Source organism: Sorghum bicolor, chromosome 3 (assembly GCF_000003195.3).
Source record: "Sorghum bicolor cultivar BTx623 chromosome 3, Sorghum_bicolor_NCBIv3, whole genome shotgun sequence".
Lineage (NCBI taxonomy): Eukaryota > Viridiplantae > Streptophyta > Magnoliopsida > Poales > Poaceae > Sorghum > Sorghum bicolor.
Genome location: NC_012872.2, coordinates 59,545,094 through 59,568,577, shown reverse-complemented (window position 1 = coordinate 59,568,577; position 23,484 = coordinate 59,545,094). Strand labels below are relative to the sequence as shown.

Below are 23,484 nucleotides of genomic sequence, written 5' to 3'. Positions count from 1 at the left end.
CGAGCCCCGGACGGGTCGGGCGAGTCGGAACTTACGCCCGAGGCCCTGAGGGTCGGGCGAGGCGGTGTCTGCGTCCGAGCCCTGGGGGGTCGGGCGAGACGGAACTTGCGCCCGAGGCTAGTGGGGTCGGGCGTGCCGTGTTTTGAGCTCGAGATCGAGGAAGTAGATGGCTGGGGCCCGCGTCCTGGTGATCCTGGGGGCTTGCTTTGCCTTTTGTGATTTTTTATTGCTCTGATCTGGGTATCCTTTTTATGGTACCCAACAGTTCTGGTTCTTTTTGGTTCGGTTCCTCGGTTTCAGTTAATTGTGTCCACCGTGAGACAAGTACTATTCATAAACTAGACAGGCCCGGTGCACCCCAACGGCTAGTTTATGAAACTATCCATTACTTGTATGGCATCTGGTGCTCTAGTTCAATGCACACTGGACGCGTCTGGTGAGTACATGACCAGCTCACATCCAAAAATATGGTTGTGCCTTGGTTCGGTGCACCACTAGACACGTCTGGTGAGTGCCACGACCCTGGGCCCTCCCTTTAATTTTAAGTAGCACCAAAGTTGTCTAGACTCACCTGGTCTAGTGTACAACGGTCAGTCCGGTGTGCTACTCTGCTATGTTGTCAACCTTAGAACTTGCAATGCTCCATGTCTAGTCTGCAGAGCCACCAACTCATCCATTTCCTACACTCTTTTGAGTTGTGTTTGATCTCAAACTTATTTTGGGCTTTCATAGAGCTACCTAGTGCTAGTTTTCATAAGTGTGCACCACATCCACTCACTAGACTCAACCAGATCAAGCTACCCATTTTATACCCCCTTTGTAGTAGGGCCGAAGAAAAAGTAAACATCTTATCACTAAACCATGTGTCCCTCAGTGCCATCGACACTTAGAACTAGCTGGTTGTTAATCTTCGTGTTCATCCTTTGAAAACCGAAATTGAATACATCAATAGGGGCATGAAACCATAAGTGCCCAATTCTATTATTGTGACCTAACTTATATTGTCTCTCTAAAATACATGTTAGTCACAATAATCTTGTGTAGTTATTAATCACCGAAACCCAACTAAGGGCCTACATGCTTTCAGCCTTTAAAAAGGCCTTTCCAATGTTGAGAGTCCTAGGTTTAATGTGAGCCTGGGTCAAAAATTTTGAGCTCAAGTATTATTTGTGAGTAAGGTAGTTTCCTTCTTCTTTAAGGGCCTACATGCCTAACGCCTTGGTCTTTAGACCTTACACGGCAAACTATAATTTGGTGGATTAATTCTATCTTGATGTAACGTTGATCACGCAGCAATACTTGTAGAATATTTATGAGAATATTTTCTTCTAACACCCTTACCCTTTTCCTTAGGCTCTTTCATGAGCAGGACGTTGCATATCGTACGGATTTGTTTTTTGCTTCACTATCATCCAGTTGACTTCCTTGGTAGGCTAACATCCATTCAGTGTTTTGGAACTTGAGAGATTCGACAGTGACGAGAGAGGAGAGGAAAGGATGGCATGCAACACCAGCAGGGCATCATCCACTCAAGCCACATATATATATGTGTGTGTGTGTGTGTGTGAGAGAGAGAGAGAGAGAGAGAGAGAGAGATAGGATTATATATATGATTTTAAGTTTTCATAGTTATATAGAAAGCACCACCTTTTGTATCAATCTATTTGTCAAGTGTGAATTGGAATTTTATGGGGTAGATCGACTACACATTAACATTTCAACTTCTGAGAGAAAAGAAAATTGTAGATGAATAAGTACATATTTATGGCTTTCTTTAATACTAGTTCCCACTTATTTTTGGTGAGAAACAATCTAAGAGCATTAGTTTCTCTTTTATCTTCTTCTGGGTAGCATGAGGTGATGTTTCATTTGCCTTGTATGTATAGCCATAATGAGAGCATACAAGTTTAATAATACAACTCACTTGCTAGCGGTAAGGTTTTTTGTAGCCTTCTCTCAGTCCACCCATACAATAGTTAGCTATTCATTATTAATACATGACTCACTTATCTCTCTCACCAAGTTTTTTGGTTCCTGTGCCTAAGCTGGCTGTAAGTTTACAGTCTGCTTCTCCTCTTTCTTCTTCATTCTCTCCTCCACCTCAGCATTTAGTCGGCTTACAATCCACTATAATACTTGCTCTGAGTAAACAGGATATATAACCGGCCATAATATAATGGCAGGTATGAGCTAGCTAGCTAGCTTGACTATACTTATAGTTATATATCTTGGGCCGTGTTTAGTTTCGGAAGGAAAAATTTCACGATAATGTAGCACTTTCGTTTGTTTGTGATAATTATTGTCCAACCATAGACTAACTACACTTAAAAGATTCGTCTCGTAAATTTCGACCAAACTGTCTAATTAGTTTTTATTTTCGTCTATGTTTAATACTCTATGCATGCGTCTAAAAATTCAATGTGACTGAGAATTTTAAAAGATTTTGGGTTTTAGAATGGAAGTAAACAAGGCCTGCTTTCACTCTTCCACGCACTATTCAGGAACAGGTCGATAAGTGCTGACTCGTTAGTGCCAATAAAGCACTGCACGCGTGTGCCTCTTCTGTAGGCGAAAACAACCAAGCGGCTTTCCTGCTCACGATGGATAGCTACTACTACTACCGAGCTCTCTTCTAGTATGAGGCGTTAACAAATCCGCGAAAGGACGTACTGCGACGACCTTGTGACCAGCTTATTTGCAAAGAAGTAAAACCACAAAGCATAATACAAAGCAATCCACGCGTGAGAATGAGATCTTGTGAATTTTTATTTAGTGGAGGTCAATGAAAATATCCTCAATAAATTAAGTTACCTTTACCGATGGGAAATTAATCACCGACTAGGTCAACTGAAGAAGAAGTCTGGAAGTCCGAGAGGAAGAGGATATCCTCAACGGCAGTGATAGAAGACTCTGGCAGATCGGCGACAGCCATTACCGATGGGAAATTAATCACCGACTAGGTCAACTGAAGAAGTCTGGGAGTCCGAGAGGAAGAGGATATCCTCAACGGCAGTGATAGAAGACTCTGGCAGATTGGCGACGACATGACCTCAACGACGGTGCCTGTCCTATGGGTGACGGAGGCTTTGAAAATCGGTGAAGCAAAAGCGGATCTTGTCAACTTGCGTCTAGTCGCGGTTTGTTCTAATTGAACGACGACAGATGAAGGTGTCCTAACCAATGACATATGGCGTCACCTCATTTGAAGCCGATGACGATGGCACTAGCTGAGGTTCATGGGGATGGCGCACTAGGGGCACTGGCAACTTGACGACTTTCATCCATCAAATCTAGCTGTTTTAGGAGAGGATGCCGTGAAACAGATTTATGTCAAGGTCTTAGGTTTTTTCCCTTTTTTGGTTGTGTATTCTCCTCTTATGAGGTGTGAGTCTAAGTGCTCTTGTACTTTTAGTTGTATATCCTTGGTAATATAGGGTCTGTTTGGTTTGTTGGTCTCATATAGCCTGGCTACCAAATGTAGCTTGGGCAGCCCAGGCCTGCTTTCAGGGAGCCAATGGGTGTGTGTTTGGTTGTGTGCAAAGATAAAGATGGCTAAGTTGAGTTTTTGTTTGGTTAGTTGTGTTTCTTTGATAGAATCACCACATCTCAACACCGGTAAGTTTACCCTCAAAGAAACAATTCATCGAACACCTTCTCAGCACCACTGCCATTGCCATCCGTTCATCCTCATCCTCCTCTCATTCACCTCCACCATGAACACAGCAGAGCACAGAACACGTCAACCAGGGCAGCCGTCGCCCCGCTGCGCAGGGGAGGCCTCGCCGCGGGGTGCCAGCCGGCGCGGTCGCTGGCGTTCGCGGCGGGCGACGCGGGCGACGCGCGGCTCACGGTGCCAGCAGGCGTCCTCCACGCGCGGCACGCGGGCCATGGCCACCATGGCCAAGAAGAGCATCGGGGACCTCACGGAGGCCGACCTCGAGGGCAAGAGCGTCTGTGGCTGCCTTGAGCTCCACAGGCGCCACCACCGGCGGAGGAGGCGGGGGAGGCGCCGACGGCGTCTGGATGCGCGACACGTTGGGCTGCGCGGCCACGGTGGCGAGCTCGTCGGAGACGTCGACGAGTGAGCAGACACGGACCATCGAGCTTGTCGAGGATCCAGACGCCGCCGGCGCCTCCCTTTGGATCTAGACGCGGAGGAGCTCCACTTGGATCCAGACGCCGCGGACACGAACTCGTCGACCCCGCATGGACCTCCACTTGGATCTCGCGGGTGAGCACGGCGCAACCATCGAGCTTGTCGAGGACGTGGACGAGCTCGCCGAGGAGGTTGCCGACGAGCGGACGTGGAGGAGCGTCTCGACAGTGAGGAGACCTCGATTGCGGGCTTAGCCAAGCCTGGCTCCCAGAAAACAACCAGCGCCTACGTTTTTCTGGAGCCAGGCTAAGGGGTGGTTGGTGGCTTCATAGAGCCTGGTTTGGACATCAAAACATGCAACCAAACAATCTGAAGGTGGCTTTGTGGAGCCTGGTTGGGATTTAGCCACCCAACCAAACAGACCCATACATGCTGAATTAATAAAATTCATGATTTTAAAAAAACTAAAGAAGAAGTCTAACGGTGACAAGACACACACGTGACGACGAACATAGCTACAAAAAGACAAGGCAAAATGTAAGTGGTTGCATTGCTTGACAACAGTTGAGAAATGGGTCAAGTATGTGCTACATCCATAGCATGCCCTAATAACTAATAAGTGGCTGTTTGCCTTTTTTCTTTCTTGGGCAGCATGAGTGTGCATAGTCAAAATGTTCTCACAAATTGCCATCTTTTTGGCCAGATTAGGCCAGCCGCCAATCAGCTTGTGAGCATCCCCTTGATTTGTCAATGCTATATAAGACCCGGTGCTGGCCCCTCCACTATCTATTCTAACCAAGTGTTCCCTTATTATCAGAATATATAATTGTCACCTCTCTCTCTCTCTCTCTCTCTTTGTGTGTGTGTGACGAAATGCAAAGTGAGTCAGACTTCTTTTTTAACACTAGGATGTTGCTGCCCATTTCTGTATATTCTATATTCTGAAAACGTCGTTCCTAGACCTGCCTTTTGTGCCTGTTTCATGGCTTTTGTTGCGAACCGCACGGACAACAAATCATTGTTCTCCAAGCTAGGCGGTACACCAGCGTGAATGCGTCACGCACGATCGACCTACTAGCACAAGCGAATGAACAAGTAGTGGTGTCTCGATTAACGATGGGGATAACCTCCAAATAGATACTCGTGGTTTTTCTCTAATCTAATGTAATTAAATGAACTAAATGAAAATAAGGGAATAAATTGTCTATTTACTTCATTATTAAATTAGACTAAAGAAGAACCACATATACCTATTTTGAAGCACCATCTCCATCCTTAGTCTTAATGCTTTTGCCCTAGCAACAAAGGCTAATATTTAGTGAAACTACAATGAATTGTTGTTTGTGTAAGGTACTTGTGTGCATTTAACGGCATATGGCTCCTCAAAGATTAGGCATCGAAAGCGTGCCTTTTTATTTAGTTACGAGGAGTGTAAATCTATAGTAGTATAGATGGCCAACGGGTCGGGAGGCACGGCCTTGAGGGGGTCGAGCTGCCGGGCCATGCCTAGCCACTGGCCAAGCACAACCTCTCGAGCTGATTTTTGGGCTGGGTTAGCCCGGTAAGCAAGACATTTCCAGCAGACCGGACCAGCCTGAGGCTCGTATAAAAAACAAGGAAGGAAGGATCTGAGGGGTAGGGCAATGCTGGTATCGCATCACATAGGAGTCGAGGCATGGGGAGCGCTGCCACCGTGGCACAAGGGAGTGGAAGGGAGTTGCCGAGGCCTTGATGCCTCGTCATCATGGGTAAGCACTGCCGCTTCCATGTGCCGCCACTCGCGAAGGAGCGCCACCACCATCAATAGGGCGGGTAGCTCAAAGAAGAGAGCGAGGAACGGAGCTGCCCTCGGCCGCAGAGGAGCGGAGGCGGAGGCGTGGAGTAGAGCGAGGAGCCACCCGTGTGAGGAGCTTGGGAAAGGCTAGGGGACTAGGAGAGTGCGGCGTGGGCAGTGGACGCGTGGGCATGGGGAGGGGATTGGGAGAGTGCGGTGCCGGGGGTGGGGGGAAGGGAATTAAGGTTAGGTGAGATGGGGGCACAAAGGGCTTCTGCTAGGCCAGCCAAGTCATCGGGCCACATCGGGCCTACTGGTATATATTGGGTCGTGCCATGGCAGCATGCGTGTCTAGGGTGCGCCCCAAGCACGGCCCTGTGCATGGGGCCATGCCGACTTGAACGCGCACAATACCAGGTCGTGTTGTGTTTGGGCCGAGGAAAAAAAACCGTGCTTCTGTCATACCGTGAGGACATATATACATAGTAGGAATGGATACTATGTAAAGCTCCTGGTCATGAACCAAGTACTTGCTCAGCACACGTGCGTCCACTGTTAAAAAACGCTGAGCTTTTTTTAGTAATAAAAATGCTGAGCATCCTATCGAAGAGACGATTGATATGAAAATTTGGATTAAAATAACTGTAAGAAACGTTAAAGTTAATTACCAGTGAATTTGGGGCAATCTATCGTGGTTCATGATGATGGATGGACACCACTGCGTGGGGGTTTATATCGTGGCTATCTATCTGGAAAAGGGACTTAATAATGGTGGGACATGGTACAAGGTAAATCTTGAAAGTGTATAAAGATGAAGCACATCGATCATTCAAATATTCTAGAAGATCTTTTAAAATATTAGTGATGATTTCACCTAGACTATTAGATCAGCCTTAAAGGAGGTTTCAAATTTAATATTGTAACACATCAGTAATTTCGATGACTTGATAGGCTAATTATGAAGATATTGTAACACTATAGAGAGAGTTTTATTTAGATGAGATCCGTTGTCAGTTATCAATACAAATAGTGACGTGTTAGTCATAGTAGTTGTGTGATTAAACTTCCACCGAAACTGTCCTTATAATATGTCCAGCAAATTACCTAAATATATTATCTATCCTAGATTTGAGTAGTGGAGACCAACAAACCACCTACTAGCTAGACTACCTAAATTTGTTCTTAGTTATTAGATCATCGTAAATTCAACAGTGTGTATTCCTTTTTAATCGGCCTTGTGTTTGATATGGATAGTCTATTTATTCTTGTTTGTTAAATCATTATAAAATCTAAAAATACATATTCTTTTCTATTTCATTAATCTCATGATTTCTAGGTCTTGTATTTGACATGGATACTCTATTTATTCTTGTCCATTAGATCATCATACAATTCAATGATGCATATTTTTTCTTTTTTTAATTAATCTTGTGATTTATGGATCTTGTATTTGATATGTATGCTCTATTTATCCTTGGCAGTTATATCATTGTAAAATCCAACGGTACACATTTCTCTTCTTTTTCAATTAATCCTATGATTCCTAGGTCTTGTACTTGATACGTATATTCTATTTGTTCTCCGCTGTTAGATCGATTATTGGATAATCCAACAGTGCACTTTTTTTATTTCTTTTTTCTAATTAATAGCGTAGGTTTTAGGCCTTATATTTGACCTGGATACTCTTGGTCGTTAGATTATCATAAAATCCAACAATGCGTATTCTTTCGTTTTTCTGATACTCTACCGTCTATTATTTGTTATTAGATCATTAATTTCTGGACACTCATCCTTTAACACTATAATATATAATATATGATATTGCATCGATTCAAATAGAGTTTGGTAATGCAACCATCCAAGCGTAACATCAAGGACTTTGAAGGAGTGCAATAATTGTCTCATAAACTGAAAGATAGAACGGTAGATGGAGGATCAGTAGACACTTGTGTAGAGGGAATTGTGATGTACTATCATGTTTGTTTGATATTTTTGGTCATGGTTAGTGATTTTTTTATGGAGGGTAGTTTACGGTAAATCTATTGTCGTACTTTCAAGAAAAAATAAATGAGACATGGTAGAACGACTGAGTTATGAAAACCAATCGTGTGACACATCAATATCTTGAAATAAGACTATCTATATTATATTATGTTATACAAATATAAGCAAAGATGATGTTTTTTTTAATTTTATGATGATTTGTGAACATCGTACCTCTCTAGGCTCTTGTTTTCTTTCTACCGGTCTGCAAGCTAAGTCACTCCTTTGATTTTTTTTTTGTTTTATTTCGAGGTTATGTTCACATGAAGCACAGGAGTTGCGTTGTTCATCATATACCTTTGATTAATTAGCTGGTAACACAGCTCCTCAAAATGCAAAAGGTTGCAACCTTTTAGTGCACGATAGGTTTTGGCAAAGTTGATGTTCCTTTTTTGTACATGTGGCCTTCCTAGGTAGAGTCCTAGACCCCCAACATAAATTTAGCAAAAACATAATAAGAAAGACTGGTGCAACAGAACTTTGGGAGCTTATCTTTACACAAGGCAAAGTTAAATTTGCCCGAAGGACATGTGCTCCCATGCACATCATTACATCACCATTGGATGTGCATTGAGGGCAAAAAACAATTGTGCTCAAGCAAAAAAATCCTTCAATGATAGTACCATTACATGCACACACTTTAGCTGTAGAGGTTTGTGCCACTGCAACTGCCAGACATTTTTTATAACACTGCCGCCGCTTCAAGTTGATTAGTACAAAAATGATGCACAAAACATCATAACCACCAAGCTAACTTTCCCACCCACAGGCCACACCACACATCATTCTCTCTCAAATCAACAATATTTTCTAACAAAAAGCCACACATCTCTCCTTTGCCACAACTAGCTAAGCACACTGTCCCTATAATCAAATTGTTTTCTCCTTTCATGTCAACTTAGATAAGCAATGCACAATACTTAGTTTTAATTAGTACATAAACGCACGTCGTGATCACTAGTTCAAGTTTAATTGTTACTAGAAAACTGCAGCCAACATCATTCATTGGCTAATGTCAACTTCACTTTATGGCTCTCTCTCTCTCTCTCTCTCTCTCTGTGTGTGTGTGTGTGTGTGTGTGTGTGTGTGTGTGTGTGTGTGTGTGTGTGTGTGTGTGTGTGTGTGTGTGTGTGTGTGTGTGTGTGTGTGTGTGTGTGTGTGTGTTGCTTCGACTTTTCCATTTCACGAATGTCTTGAGGCATCCTCAAACCCCAATGACTCAAGGCATGATAGGCCAAGGGAGTAAAGTAATAACTGTATGAGCACTATATAGTCCACCTTCATTTGTGTGGACTTAATTCTCTGAGGATGATTCTTTCTAGGAAAAAACCAACTCACACATCCCTTTCGTTCTTCACCCCCATTTTCTTATGTGGAATTGGACAAGCAACAAGCCCTATATTTAACATTTGGATGTCATTCAATCGATTCAATCCACTTTGGTGATCACTCAAATGATGATGATGTATACCATAAACAGTGATCCTCTCACACATGTCAAGCGAGAGGCATATGTTTACAAATATATGGGTGAAAGCAATCACGCAATATTTGAGTAGCAAAAATAATAATTCTTATTTGTCTTTGTTGGTGTGGCATAGTTGTGCAACGTTCGCTTTCTAATCGCAAAAATCACAAAAAGGTAGAATAATAGGAACACATCAATTCAAAATTACATTTAGAATATCGCATTGTAAATTGTTCATACCACCAATTTTTAAATATGGTAAGTAATTGGTGGTATACATGGTAGCACTAGGCGTCCACCAAAAATGACTGAAAAATGCATTGATATATAATCTGTTCATGCTATTAATACTTATACATCTAGAGAAAAGGCAAAATTTCCAAGAAAGTAACTGTTCATTGGTTTATCAGTTCAGGTTATAATACATCACGACAGCAGTACTTGCTTGTACCATTTTTATATAACCTCCCACGGATCGTCCATCCATCCATGCACAGTTACACTAAACCTTAAACCTCACAAACAAGCAGTACCCAACCACAACCACCTCTCTCTCTCTCTCTCTCTCTCTCTCTCATGTGGACTGTTCAACAGTATGTAGTATGTACACAACATTTGTCTCTTGTGTCATGCATGCCTAGTTTATGTTACATGCATTGTGCAATTAATTAGCTATACGACACAGTTAATGGATGTACCCTTCATGTCATGTGCTGCCATCTTCTCCTTCACTTCACGTCTCCATTGTCTATGTGCTCATCTAGAAATGGAATGAAAAAGGCTAGCAGCGTCGAACGAGCTCGATCAGACGGTTTCAACTGCACCTCCTCCTCCTCCTCCCACACCACCACCACCACCACTAGCAACACTCTTGTGCCCATCGCCGGCGGCCGCCGCCACCTTTCCGTCGCCTTCCTGCGCCTGCTGCGTGCTGCTGTACTCACCGTAGAGGTAGGAGGAGAAGCCCCAGACGCAGAGCACCGAGGCCACGGCCTTCTCCCAGCCGAACGGGTCGCGGAACACGACCACGCCGCCGATCACGTTGGCGGTCAGCACGGCGGTCATGCACACGCCGCTGTGCAGCGACGACGTCAGGTACACCATCCCGGCGGTGCCCATGAAGCAGGCCTGCCACGTCACCACCAGCGCGGCCACCACCGCCCAGTACGCGGCCGGCGAGAGGTCCCAGCGCGCCAGCTCCTCCCGCCACCCACCAGCCGCGGCCAGCCCGGCGACCGCCAGGGCCGTCGCGGCGGCCTGCATGATCACCTGCACCTCCACCGCCATGCGGAAGCCGCCGGACACGGCCCTGCGGTACACCAGCTCCATCACCGGCAGGTAGGCGGCGAAGAGCCCCGCGGCGCCGAGCGTGACGGCGAAGCCCACGAAGTACCTGGCCCGGCTCCCGCCGTCGGGGCGCTCGGCCGAGTCGGACGATCGGAGCGCCAGCAGCACGGAGCTGAGCGTGAGGAGCACCACGGCATTGAGGTTGGAGAAGGTGAGCGGGTGGCGCACGATGACAGCGGCGAGCACGAGCGTGAAGGCCAGCTGCGTGGACAGCAGCAGCGAGGAGGTGGACACGGGCAGGTACGAGGAGCTGTAGGAGAAGAGCAGGTTGTTGACGCCCATGAGGACGCCGATGACGACGCACGCGGCCAGCAGCCGCCGCGTGAACCACGCGAACGGCCGGGGCTGGGACTGGGAGGCGGACCGGCACCGGCCGGCATAGACGGGCACGAGCAGGACCGGGAACCCGACCGACTGCACCAGCGTGGCCACCCACCGATCGCACCCGCCGTGCGCGAAGTAGTACCGGGACAGCAGGCTGGAAGCCACGGAGCCGCCGAGAAGCGCGGCGTAGTTGGCGCACAGCAGCAGCCGCCGCCGCCGCCGCCGACTCGCCACGCCATTATTAGTGGCCGTGGCGTCCGTCGACGGCGCTGGCATGTCGAGGAGGGGGGCCGGGGTGGTAGTGGGCATTTGGCGAGCGGGGTTGGTTTGTGATGGCGAGGTGAGGAGGGTGCGGTGGTGGATGGGGGAGTATTTAAGCGAGATAAGTGCGGGTGATTTGCGTGGAGATTAGCTGTGCTCTTTTTAAAGAGGAGGCGACTACGACGACCCCCTTTTTTTTTTCTTAGTTGATTGATGGGGATCAAGTAAATGGTGGGAATAAAACTGGGGGATCGGTTTGTTTGGATGGGATTTGATTATATTTTCTAGTAGCGATATGTTTTGTTATTGCTCTCAGCAAATTCGTACGTATCCATCTCCTGGATCCTGCTTGGTAGTGCACTAGATCATTGCAGCTAGATCAAATCTCAGAGCTTGGTAGCATGAGTGATGGATGAGCAAATTGACCACTATTCGATCACCAATGGTAAGGAGTGTAGGTGATTATGTGTGGTCATGATCTTACATAATCTGTCGTAATACTTTATTTTCTGCCCCCCTCAACTTTACAAAGAAATTCCATTGGCCGTCGAGGAACAACATGGCCACAACCACTGGTTAATTAAAAGACTTGAAACTCTTCTTGGTTTGGGCACGAATGATCTTTGACTAACTTTGTTTTTAAAAGATGATATGGGATGATTTCAACTTATATCTTCGTACGTACCCAAGTTTAAATTCAATATGTGTTGATTGTAACTAAAATAAGAGATAAGGTTTAAATTCTTGACTTGACATGGATTCTCATATTTTCCTGTTTGTTTAAGGTGCTCTGCGCTTCCTTTTTTTTATTTCTGCTTTGATGTTAATCATGAAATTATACTCTCTCTGTTTATAAAAGAATCAAAAATACAATTCTAAAATAGTGCATGATTAAAGAATCTTAAGTTTGACCAACTATATATATAGATAAAAATATATCAAAATTTTTATGATATCGGTTATTAAATAAGTATTACTTTATGAAATATATATATATATATATATATATATATATATATATTTGGTGTTATAAATGTGTTAATATATTTTTATCAGTAAATTTGGTTAAACTTTAGATATTTTAACAAGGATTGCATCTAGAAGAAGATTCTTTTTGTGGAGATAGTACATATCCTATCGTAAAAAACTGTTTTTCTAGACACGATTGAATTAAGCAATGGACAGAGCTACTTAACGTTGACTGTTCATTACTAATATCAAATATTTGCAGCATATATATCGATATTATTTTGAAGAGAAATCTATCAGCATGACCTTTAAAATTTCAACAAAAAGAAATTCTTCAAAAGGATATCGATGGTCCAAGCTTAAAAGCATACGTTTGCTAATAACATATCACCCTATACCTGTTCGTTTGGCTGATAAGCTATGACTGGAAATATTATTCTCTAATTTGTTGTGAGAGAAAATCACTATTGAATAACTAACAGATTTGATAGATAAATTCAAGCGACACAAACACAACAGGAAAACTACATTGTCCACAGTTTTTTTCCCCTCAGGATCTTTCCATGTTTATTTGCTATGAGATCCAAAATGATTTGCCAGGTTTGCATTCAGCATGAACAGGCCGGCCGGGCACCCCAGTGGGAGATGTACAATGTGGGTGCTTAGCGGGAAAAACACTGCATGCATAAGATTTGCTGTATGACTCACGATCTCACAGATACCCTGTGTCCCCCTTTTGTTCGTACGTTCCCAACTGCTCTTTACGTGACGTGGTACAGTGCCATGAATCCATGATCCCTGCATGCACGCACAAACGGTCGCGGCAAAAGCGCATCTGCGGATGGAAAAAAAAAAAGGATGATGAGGAGCAGCGCCAGGAGGCAGCAGAGCCCGTCAGGGGACTCGTCGTCGTTCCAGACCAGTCTGGAGGTGGAGGCCGCGAGCGCGCGCGCGTGGCGCGGACGGAAACGACACGGGAGAACCATCAGCTGACACGAGCTCGCCGACCACCTGTCGACGCTGGCGTGGTTTTTTTTCCCCTATCGGCAAGGCAAGTGAAACACAGAGGTACCGGGCCTGAAACTGCCTCTCGTCGACATCTCCGGGACTGAAACTGAGGCGCGCCGGAAAGGAGAGGGAGGGGCAAAGTGGCCAGCAGCAGCAGGTCGAGAGCACGTCGTAGCTGCAGGCAGCGGCTGTCGCAGCGTGAGCCACTCGCGGGGCTGCACGTGAAATGCTCCCGATTTTTTTTTATTTTTTGCAATTTATTAGTCTCTCTCTTTTTCTTTTTGTCAAAATTTCACATTTATATTTCTGGCCATCAAAAACCTGTCTTTCACATTTATACTTCTACTACTAGGAGCTAGCGATGTGGCACTAGAGTATCCAAATGTTGGAGCCAACCTCGGCACCCTTATCTACGGCACCGGGCTCGGCGAATTCAACCATAACCGTAAATTATCATGATTTAGACACTCTAAAATTTTACCATGACAGGATCATATAAATTTTGATTGCCGTGGGCAACTCGAATCTCTACAAAACTTCAAGGAATTTTTTTTCGGTTTTCGGAGTATTCTTTGTGGCTTGAATAGCAAAGTCAAAGTTTGTGGTCCGATGAAAATCCAGCTAGCTTTTTTGGCCAGCTCGATGCGTTCCGGCGAAATCCAAAACCACCACTCGTCTTGTTCTCTACATCATAGCGTATTCTTTTCATGAATCCGTCACTGTTTGACTGTTTTCTCCTTTGTTCTTCCTTTTTGGTGGTGTTTCTCGAGGGCACCTCCTTACACGTTCTTTGAGCTTCAAAGTTTTTCGTCCATCTCTGCTTGTGGTCATGACCCTCCTGAATAGGTGCTTCTATAGGGCCTAGACAGGCCCTCCCCCCACCCCGCGCTGCTCTGTTCGAGTAGGGCAGGTGCCACCGCCGCCAAGGCCTAGGCTTGTGCGCGTCACATGGCTAAGTGTCATAGCCAATCCTGAGCCGCCTCGCCACTACTGCTGGCACTGCCCCTTCCCCGGTGGAGAAGTCCAAGGCGAGCCCTCTTCCTCTCTTCGTTTTTTTCCTGTTGAAGCTCCACGATAAGGAATACAAAAGCAAGGTATGAGATTATGTATATATTTATAGTTCTGCCAATGAACGTAAGTGACCGTTGATTGTTTGTTTTAACTCTAGTGATCTACATGTTAGTCCTTAAACTCACTTGTGGGGGTGCATCATTTCGGTTCTTAAACTTTGTTTGGGTCTCATATTCATCCAAACGGATATGGATTCATACCCGCCTCGCCTCCATACCCGTGTGAAAAATCCTATCGTTCCTTTGTGTTCAAACTAGCCACTTGATCAATATGGAGAGGGTGTGAGTTGATTTATCTTGTCTCGTCACCATGTGAGAGGCCGAAAAGGAGACATCATAATTCAAGTGGAGCTACTTCACTTTGATGCGTAAAAATGAAACTCATGTGACCAAGATCAGCTCAGACTCCGGAAATAAATTGTGTGAGCGCGGGCTCACTGCACCGTGGAGATTCGACGGAGAGGTGGGCCAGCGCGGCGGTGCCACTCTACGGCCCAACGTGGGGAGCTAGACGACCTCGTGAGTGGAAACGGGCCTGCGATCTGATGCGGGCCAGAAAATCATTCACAAGGCCCACCAAAGTATTGTGCTGGTGAGGTCAGCCCAATTTTACGAGGAGTCGGGAGGGAAGCCGCACGTGACTCCGTGTTTTCTCCCCAGCCTAAGCTCCTTGGTGTCCGGCGGGCAGTGGTGGCGGCACGGGCGCACCACGCCATCACGCACGGCTGGCACACGGAGGGCAGGGGCAGGCCAGCAACAACACGTAGCAGCCGGCGCCTGGACGCCTCATTCTCTTCTCGCCTATGCGGCAGAAAGACCCAAAGATTCAATCTTTATGCTCTTTGCCTTGCCATGTTTGGATGGTTAGAATTTTGTGCGAGCGTTCGCAAGAATATGTAGTTGGTTACTACTTATTAATTAATTGGTAGTTCCGTTTAAACCCAAACTGTTGTTTTGCGCGATGCTTGTATTGTATGCAATAAAGAGTTTAAGCTTTCCTGACTGGCTGCAGCTGTTTTGGCTGTTTCTACAGGAACTCGTGAGAGAAGTTCCTGCAATTACAGCAGCTACAGCCAACAACAATGGCAGGCTGGTTGCTCCAGTAAAACGCTCAGCAGCTATTTGGTACTATTGTGATTAGAAGCTTAGGTTGTCGGTGAGTTGGAGATAACGGGTAAGGCCTTGTTTATTTCCACCCAAAAACTCAAAAATTTTCAAGATTCCACATCACATCGAATGTTTAGACATATACATGAAGTATTAAATATAGACGAAAATTAAAATTAATTACACAATTTGGTCGAAATTGACGAGACGAATCTTTTGAGCCTAATTAGTCTATAGTTAGACAATAATTACCACAAACAAACGAAAGTGCTATAGTGTCACGAAATGTTTTTCTTCGACAACTAAACAAGGCCTAAGTCGGGTTTGCCGGTGTGAATATAATATTTTCTTGTGTGTCAACTAATATCCGTCGTGTTTGAAGATGTACCTGCATCTATGTCCATGGGCAGACTCGCACACCCGTACCCTTGCTTAGCAGGTCTTTGCCCACGGGCATGCAGGCTGAGCCATCTTTACGCAGGGATTGCGCCCTCGCCAGACGCCAACCGCAACCAAGGTCGTGCCCCGTGCAAACTCCGCCAATGCTTCTGGAGGTGGTCACACGAGAGGATTTTCAGGACCGCGCCCATCGATGAAGAAGTGCAAGAGAGCGTTGCATCGGTGCTAGGGAGCGATTGTCACATAGGCGAGTGACGAGAGAGCGCAGTGACCGACTAATGCCAGCGAGCATTGAGCAGCTTCGTGACCAAGAGTTGGCTGTACTTGTTGGTATGTCGTGGAGACCTGGACGTGTGTGTCTATTCAACATGTTAAACAAATCGAATACACGTATGTGGGCTAGGACAAAGGCCCATTTACCAGCCAACCAGGCCACCTAGGCCAATCCAAGATTTGAGTTGTAATAAAAGAAAATTAAGATTTATGTCTTCTATTTTGTTAAAAAATATTCTTTTGTGCTACAAAATTATATTAAAGAAAAAAATTATTTAAATAATCTATATAAATATACCTCTATATAATATAATATAACTAATATCAAAGAACCCAAGATTGGAGCAGTCACTTAAATTCTTTTGTTGCCTTATTCGCTTGAACTTATCAGCCGAATGTGCCAGCCATTTAACAGTATTTTTCTCTCTCAATAAATAAGTCAATAATATTTTCTGCCATAGCTTATCAGAGAGGCGAAATTTTCACCCTTTTTTTTGGTTTGGAGTTTTTTCGTCTGACTACTTAGGATAGGGAGATCAAACGTAAGACAAACAGAAAGAAAAGGATCCTCTCCTAAATCGAACTTCTCCAAATCGAACTCTACCAAATCTAAGGAAACCATATGAACTAAAATAGTTCGCATCTAGACCCTACAAGACGGACTAAGACGGACTAGGATTAAGATACTTTTTCTTCTTTCCTTCTAAGATAGACGCTTGTTTTACAATAACAAGAGTCCGGATACAGCTCGTCAAACCAGCCAACCAACCAGCCAAGGTGTACGTAGACACTGAAGATGAATTAAATTAGTATAAGCTATTTTTTTAGAATTAATATATGCTATATTTGCATATATGCGTGATTAAGGATAATACAGCCAGACTTTTTTATTTGGTATATGTATGCACACATAATATAAAAAGGAGCCTTTTCACGTGATTGATTGAATACAAAATAGGTCTATTCTTCGAGAAAAGGATGGCATGTTTTAGGTTTAGATTTTTGTTCACTGGTTTAGAAAATATGCTTGTACGATTTGAATCACTGATTCAACCAGAACAACAAGGCACGATATCTATATCTATACGTAGATACATATTGGAACATATCTTACTCTCATATTATATGAGTTAATATGAGGTGTCTAACTATAGTGTGTTGGGTACCATAAAATGGGATACCCAAATTAAGGAAATAAAAATCACAAAAAGGGATAAGTCGAACGCTCAAAACCTCCCAGGGCTCGGGCGCAAGTTCCGTCTCGTCCGACCCCTTGGCCTCGGGCACAAGACTCCGTCTCGCCCGACCCCTTGGCCTCGGGCGCAAGACTCCATCTGTTCCGACCCCTTGGCCTTGGACGCAAGTTCCGTCTCGCCCGACTCCCCTAGGCTCGGGCGCAGACACCGCCTCGCCCGAACCACTGTCTCAGGGCCAGGCTTCCAATGCACGGCGGTCGTGTCACCGATGTGACGCGCGCCATATCCCCCATGCTGCAGCAGGACATGACGGCAACTATTCTAACCACTCTTCTTACTGTGGAGCCTTACCTCTTTCACTGTAAAGTACCACCTCACAGTAAAAGGAGGTATGGAAGGAGTTAACCCCTGTCACTGTGGCTGTCTTTTCCCTACTATTACAAGACATGCTGCAGTATCACCGACCCGACCACCACGACCTCAACAGGGCTCGGCAACCCTCCACAGGAGCAACCACGCTGTCAGCCATGCCCCAAGGACGAAATGGATAAGTCTCCACAGGATCAGCACTGCTACTCCACCATTTACCGAAGATAGTTTACAAACTAACACATGTAAAAACCTGTCACCCCTTGCGACTATAAAAGGGGAGGTAGGGTACCCCTTTAGGGGACCACGAAAACCACAAGACAAGATCACACACACACACATCCAGACCACAGATAGTGCTCCACACCGGAGTAACGAGTACTACTCTGTCCACTTCTCAAAGCCGAGACTTGTGACTTAGCCCTCTCTCGGAACCAGCTTGTACACCCCTACTGCAAGCACTCTCGGGTGCAAGGCAATACAGACACCGACTCTCACACATGACGTAGGGCATTCTTGGCCCGAACCAGTATAACTCCCTGTGTTTCCCTTGCATCACCATTCGGGTTTAGGAGGACACACAGACTTATTACTCGTTAGTGTCTAGACGACGTGTCTAGACGGCGACAATTGGCGCGCCAGGTAGGGGCCTTCTGCGTCGTACTCTCCTTTCCCCGTTAGGGAAAGCCCGGATGGCAGACAGATTTCGTCCTCTTCGCCTCGACACCATCATGATGTTTGGGAGCTTGGAGTTCATGTCTCTCGGCTCCGGCTATGACATGGTCCTTCTCCCACCTCGTGATGACACCGAGCCACGTCCCGAGCCGATCTCGCCACAGTTAGCGCGTGGGAGGCGCTCGGGGCATCATGCAGGGGGAGTCCGGCGCAGGCGTCAGAGGTCCAGCATCTCTGATCTTACCGCTGAGGCCAGGGCTCAACCGGCCCTCCCCCCGCATGTCCCTCATTAGATTGTCCACTCCTCTGGTCCACGTGGCGCTAGAGGAAGGGCCCGTGGAGCGTCAAGATCTGCTTCACGGACAAACAGGGGGACGTCACGACCCCCTGTTCCGCCCCGGTCAAAGGGCAAAGCACGACTCCCACCTCCTCCTCAAAGGAGGGATCAGGGGGCTTCGACCTCTCATTGCCCTCATACGTCGCCTAGAGCTACGATGGGGGAGCTGGCAGCTACGCCTCCTGAGCTTCCTTTCGAGCTCAGGAGCGCAGCCGCCACCTATGCCTCTTCCACGAGCACTTTGCTAAGTGCATACGTGTACCTTCCAGGGCACCACCTTAGGTCTACTCTGGACCTTATCACTACACCACCCGTTTCGTCATACCCCGAGGATCCCACCTCGGGAGAAGATGAATGGGCTGGCGCTGATTTTTTCGGTTGTGACGACCCGGCGCTTCCTTGAGGCTAGTAACTATTGCCTCGGTTACTACGACTCCTATGACGGTGGCTACGACCCGTCATGAGAGTGCTTCAACCTCGAGGTTGGAGGAGCATCCCCTGACGTCCAAGGTGGCGCAGGACCCTCTGAGTGGCGGAACGCGACTCCCCCTCCAAACACGACTCTAGGAAGCCATCCTAGAGCACGCGGGACCGCATCAGCCCTTGTAGAGGTTCGACGTCCTGACCTCGAACAGCTCGATGAGCTAGAGGCCAGGCTCGAAGAAGAACGCGTGTGTCTCCGACAACTACGTGAGACCTTGGAGCAGGACCAGCCTGCCCGGGGAGACGGAGGCGCGGCCACGCGCCGTGCCCGCGACGTCAACCGTCGCATCATCGAGGACGCAGGGGGAGACAACCCCCCGATCTTCAGCACGGCCAGCCAGAACGTGATGGCTGCCGCACTCCTCCTCAGAGCGATGCCTGAGCCATCGACTCCTGAGAGAAGAAGGGTGCGCCAGGGGTTTCGTGGCCTCCTGGAGCAAGCCGTGGTGCAAAACGTAGAAAGCTCTGTGTCGCAGTCCCACGACACAAGGGCAAGACGCCTGGGGGATCAGCCCCCCAACAAGGCACCAACGGTGCAGGGCCCGGCACCCCCTAACCCGCAAGGGGGCGCCAGAGCCCCATCTGTCCACGAGCGCGTGGGACCAACGTGGACGCCCGGGCCACCCTCGAGGCCAGACGACGTGACAGGGACGAGACCGAGTCTCGATGGTACCGACCGCGCTGAGGCGGAAGGTACGACCCTGACCACGACCGCAGCACGTCGCCAGAGCCTCCGGGTCCCCGCGTCTTCAGCGAGGCCATCCGCAGGGCCAAGTTCCCGACCCGCTTCCGACAGCCCGCTAACCTCACCAAGTAGTCGGGGAGACCAACCCTGAGCTCTGGCTAGCGGACTACCGCCTATCATGCCAGCTAGGCGGAGCGGACAATGACTTGCTCATCATCCGCTACTTGCCGCTACACTTGGCCGATTCGGCCAGGGCGTGGCTCGAGCATCTTCCTGAGCGTATGATCCACGGCTGGGCTGACCTAGTCAGGATCTTTTGTCGGGAACTTCCAGGGCACATACGTGTTCCCTGGAAATTCCTAGGACCACAGAAGCTACCGACAGAAGTCTGATGAATCTCTCCAAGATTTCATCAGGCGATTCTCCAAGCAGTGCATCGAGCTCCCCAACATCACAGACTCCGACGTCATCGGAGCCTTCATTGCCGGCACCACCTGCAAGGAGCTGGTACACGAGCTCGGGCGCAAGACCCCCATGAGGACCAGTCAGTTGCTCACTTTGCCTCGGGCGAAGAGGCAGTTGGATCAATCTTCTCCGACGGTACCGCCAAGGGGAAACAAAAGGCCGAGGCCACCGAGGCCTCGGGCTCTCGCGACCCTAAGAAGAAGAAAAAAGGGTCGCAAGGGAAAGCAGGGTCGGTCGGACGACAACTTGGTCGTCGCGGCAGACCGCAAGAACCCCAAGAGGGCTCCTGCTGGCCCCGGCCTCTTCGACGAAATGTTGAAGAAGCCATGCCCCTATCACAGGGGATCCACCAAGCACACCCTCGAGGAGTGCACTGTCCTGCGTCGGTACTACACCGACATCATAGCCAAGGAAGACGCAGAGGAGCCCCCTAAGGGGAACGAAGCCGAGGGGGAAGGCTTCCCCAAGGTACACCAGTTGATTTTCAGTATGTTTGATCACAATTTTATGAGGTCAAGTGAAAAATTTGCATTTTATTCCTTTTTAAAACGTATTTTATAAATAGACCCTTGATAAAACCTTTTCTAAAAATAGTCCAAAGTTCGGCGTACGGTAACTCTACGCTGACGATTCAATATTTAACTTAACACGCAACTGCAAACGCGATTTGGCCGAGGCTCGGCGTTTGATCAATTAGCGCCGAGGTGTTGCACCTACATACTAGTATACAAGCTAACAGCTGATGGCGAAGGAGAAAGTTGGGAAACTATGGCTTGGAGGGCCGGCTTGGAAGGTTGGGAAACTCGTTTGACTGATTTGATTTTCGACTGATAAACTCAAACGAACAAGGTGGAGCAGAAAGAGGCTCCCAGCCAGCTATCTGTTGCTGACTGGTGCCTGGCCCTGTGACCGGCTGAGTGATCTGCTGCCAAGAAAGTTTCCCGCAAATTCAACTTTTTAATATTTTGCGAATTACTTTTTGGAAACTGTTGACAGCCCTTCTTTGCTACTCCTAATTATGTTTGGCCAATTGGAAAACTCAAGGATTCTATAAAGTAAATTTTGGGAACTCTTGGAGATTCTCTAGTTATTTAGGAGCTACGAATTGATTTTGTTGCATATCTAAATTTTCACAATAACTGAATTTGGAAAGGCACATTCTAAATTTCCATGTACTGACTTATCAAAATATATGTTATTTTATCTACTATGTAATGTGCCCGTGCGTTGCTACGGGATAACAATAATTTATACTAAAAATACACGGATCGCACGATAAGATGACAATACTGTAAAATTAAATACCAATGTAAAGTGTCATTTAATTTTAAAAAATAAAGTTTGTGAAATTAACACAGTCATGGAGACCGCGGTGTCACAGGCTATATAGACCCTTCTGTGATGTGTCTAAGATAATGTTTTATATTGACAGAAAAAACCTTCGATATCTATTTCTTTCATGCGCCAATAAATCCACGAATAAGTTCTGTCACATCTTCATACCATGTTATACATACATGAGTATATTTGTAAATGTTAGATCGTGGTTTGCAGGGCGAGGGTGGGGGCAAGACGTCAATCGCGGGGACGCGGTCCCACCTGCTAGCGCCTCGCCCCGTTGTCGTGGTTTCCTTCCTTCCCACTTCCTAGATCGTGGGCTCATCGCGGTTTCCTTCCTTCCCAGATCACGGTTCCACAAGAGCGACGACCCAAGCGCTTGTTGCACGTCGCGATGTCCTTGTTTCTGAGCGTGGACAACGCGCTTTCCTTGTATGCGTGGCGCTACCGTATGCAGGAGAAGCTGCGGGATCGCACGTCGCAAGGGAAAGGCGACGCAAAAAATTGTCGTACGAAGTTTTGGTCTTACTTTTGTTCTTTTTATTTGTAGGAGATTATTAATGAATCTTTTATTTGATAGACGCGTACCGGACGTGCATATGTACTAGGTAGAAACTATAGATAGTATTTCTTTGGGCAATTTATTTAGCTTGCATATAGAATATTCAATAAATTTAGGTATCTACCGGAAGGAAGCGTATAGAGAAAAAGCTAATGAGAAATCAAGAGAGATTGGACCTTGTTTAGGTGGTAAAATTTTTTGGTTTTAGATACTGTAATATTTTTATTTTTATTTGATAATTATTGTCCAATCATAGAGTAATTAGACTCAAAAGATTGGTCTCATAAATTACAGTTAAATTGTGTAATTGGTTATTTATTTTACCTATATTTAATATTTCATTTCATGCGTATATTGTAAGATTTAATATGATGGAGAATTTTGAAAAAAAAAAGGATTCTGAGGTGAACTGCAAGGCCAAGATTGAGTATGGATCTCGGCGTGAAATGACATGTATGAAGGTCGGCGTTGAATGACCTCACGCTGAGGTCTGGCGTGGACACACCACGTTTGGCTCTGGCAGGTTTTGGCGCAGTTTGATATAACGCCTATACAAATATCTCGGCGTTTTGTTGTTTAACGCTAAGTTTTTGGTCTATTTCTTAAAAAGGGTTTCACGAAGAATCCTTTTGTAGAAACAGTTTATAGACGGGCTATGCTAGCGCTCGGACGTCGAAACGCGTGTCCGGACGCCCGCGCCTAGTGCTGCACTGTTGCGCCACTGCGGAGTGTATGCGAGACAAAGGAGTACAACACGCATACTTTGTTGACTCAGTTGCATGCTGCACTATTGGACGAGGCTCTGGTGCTCTACTACTCTGCACGGGAGAGCATGAGCGCGTGGGCCTGTCCAGCTGAGAGAAACGTCTAGCAACATGTAGGCCTTGTTTAGTTCCAAAATTTTTTGCAAAATCAACACTGTAGCACTTTCGTTTGTATTTGATAAATATTGTCCAATCATGGACTAATTAGACTCAAAAGATTCGTCTCGTCAATTTCGATCAAACTGTGTAATTAGTTTTTATTTTCATCTGTATTTAATACTCCATGCATGAGTCTAAAGATTCGATGTGACGGAGAATCTGAAAAATTTTGCAAAATTTTTTGGAACTAAACAAGGCCGTAGAAAAGCGCCCAACCGCATGCCAGAGAGAAGGTGCAAAGCGTGTGTACCTTGTGTCTACGGGCGCAGGAGGCTCGCTCTGCATTGTCCGACTTAGAGCAAGCCCGCAGAT

At 46.4% G+C, this 23,484-nt stretch overlaps 1 protein-coding gene across 1 annotated transcript; it reads right to left on the bottom strand.

Annotated features, from left to right (window-relative positions):
- Positions 9,762 to 11,428, bottom strand: LOC8061872 (probable purine permease 4). Its single transcript, XM_002456103.2, has one exon. It carries the CDS (start codon positions 11,359 to 11,361, stop codon positions 10,186 to 10,188), a length of 1,176 nt encoding a protein of 391 aa, XP_002456148.1. The 5' UTR covers positions 11,362 to 11,428; the 3' UTR covers positions 9,762 to 10,185.

What these genes read in the sequence shown, in the direction of transcription:
- LOC8061872 (XM_002456103.2), bottom strand. Translation starts at nt 11,361, where the DNA reads ATGCCCACTACCACCCCGGCCCCCCTCCTCGACATGCCAGCGCCGTCG.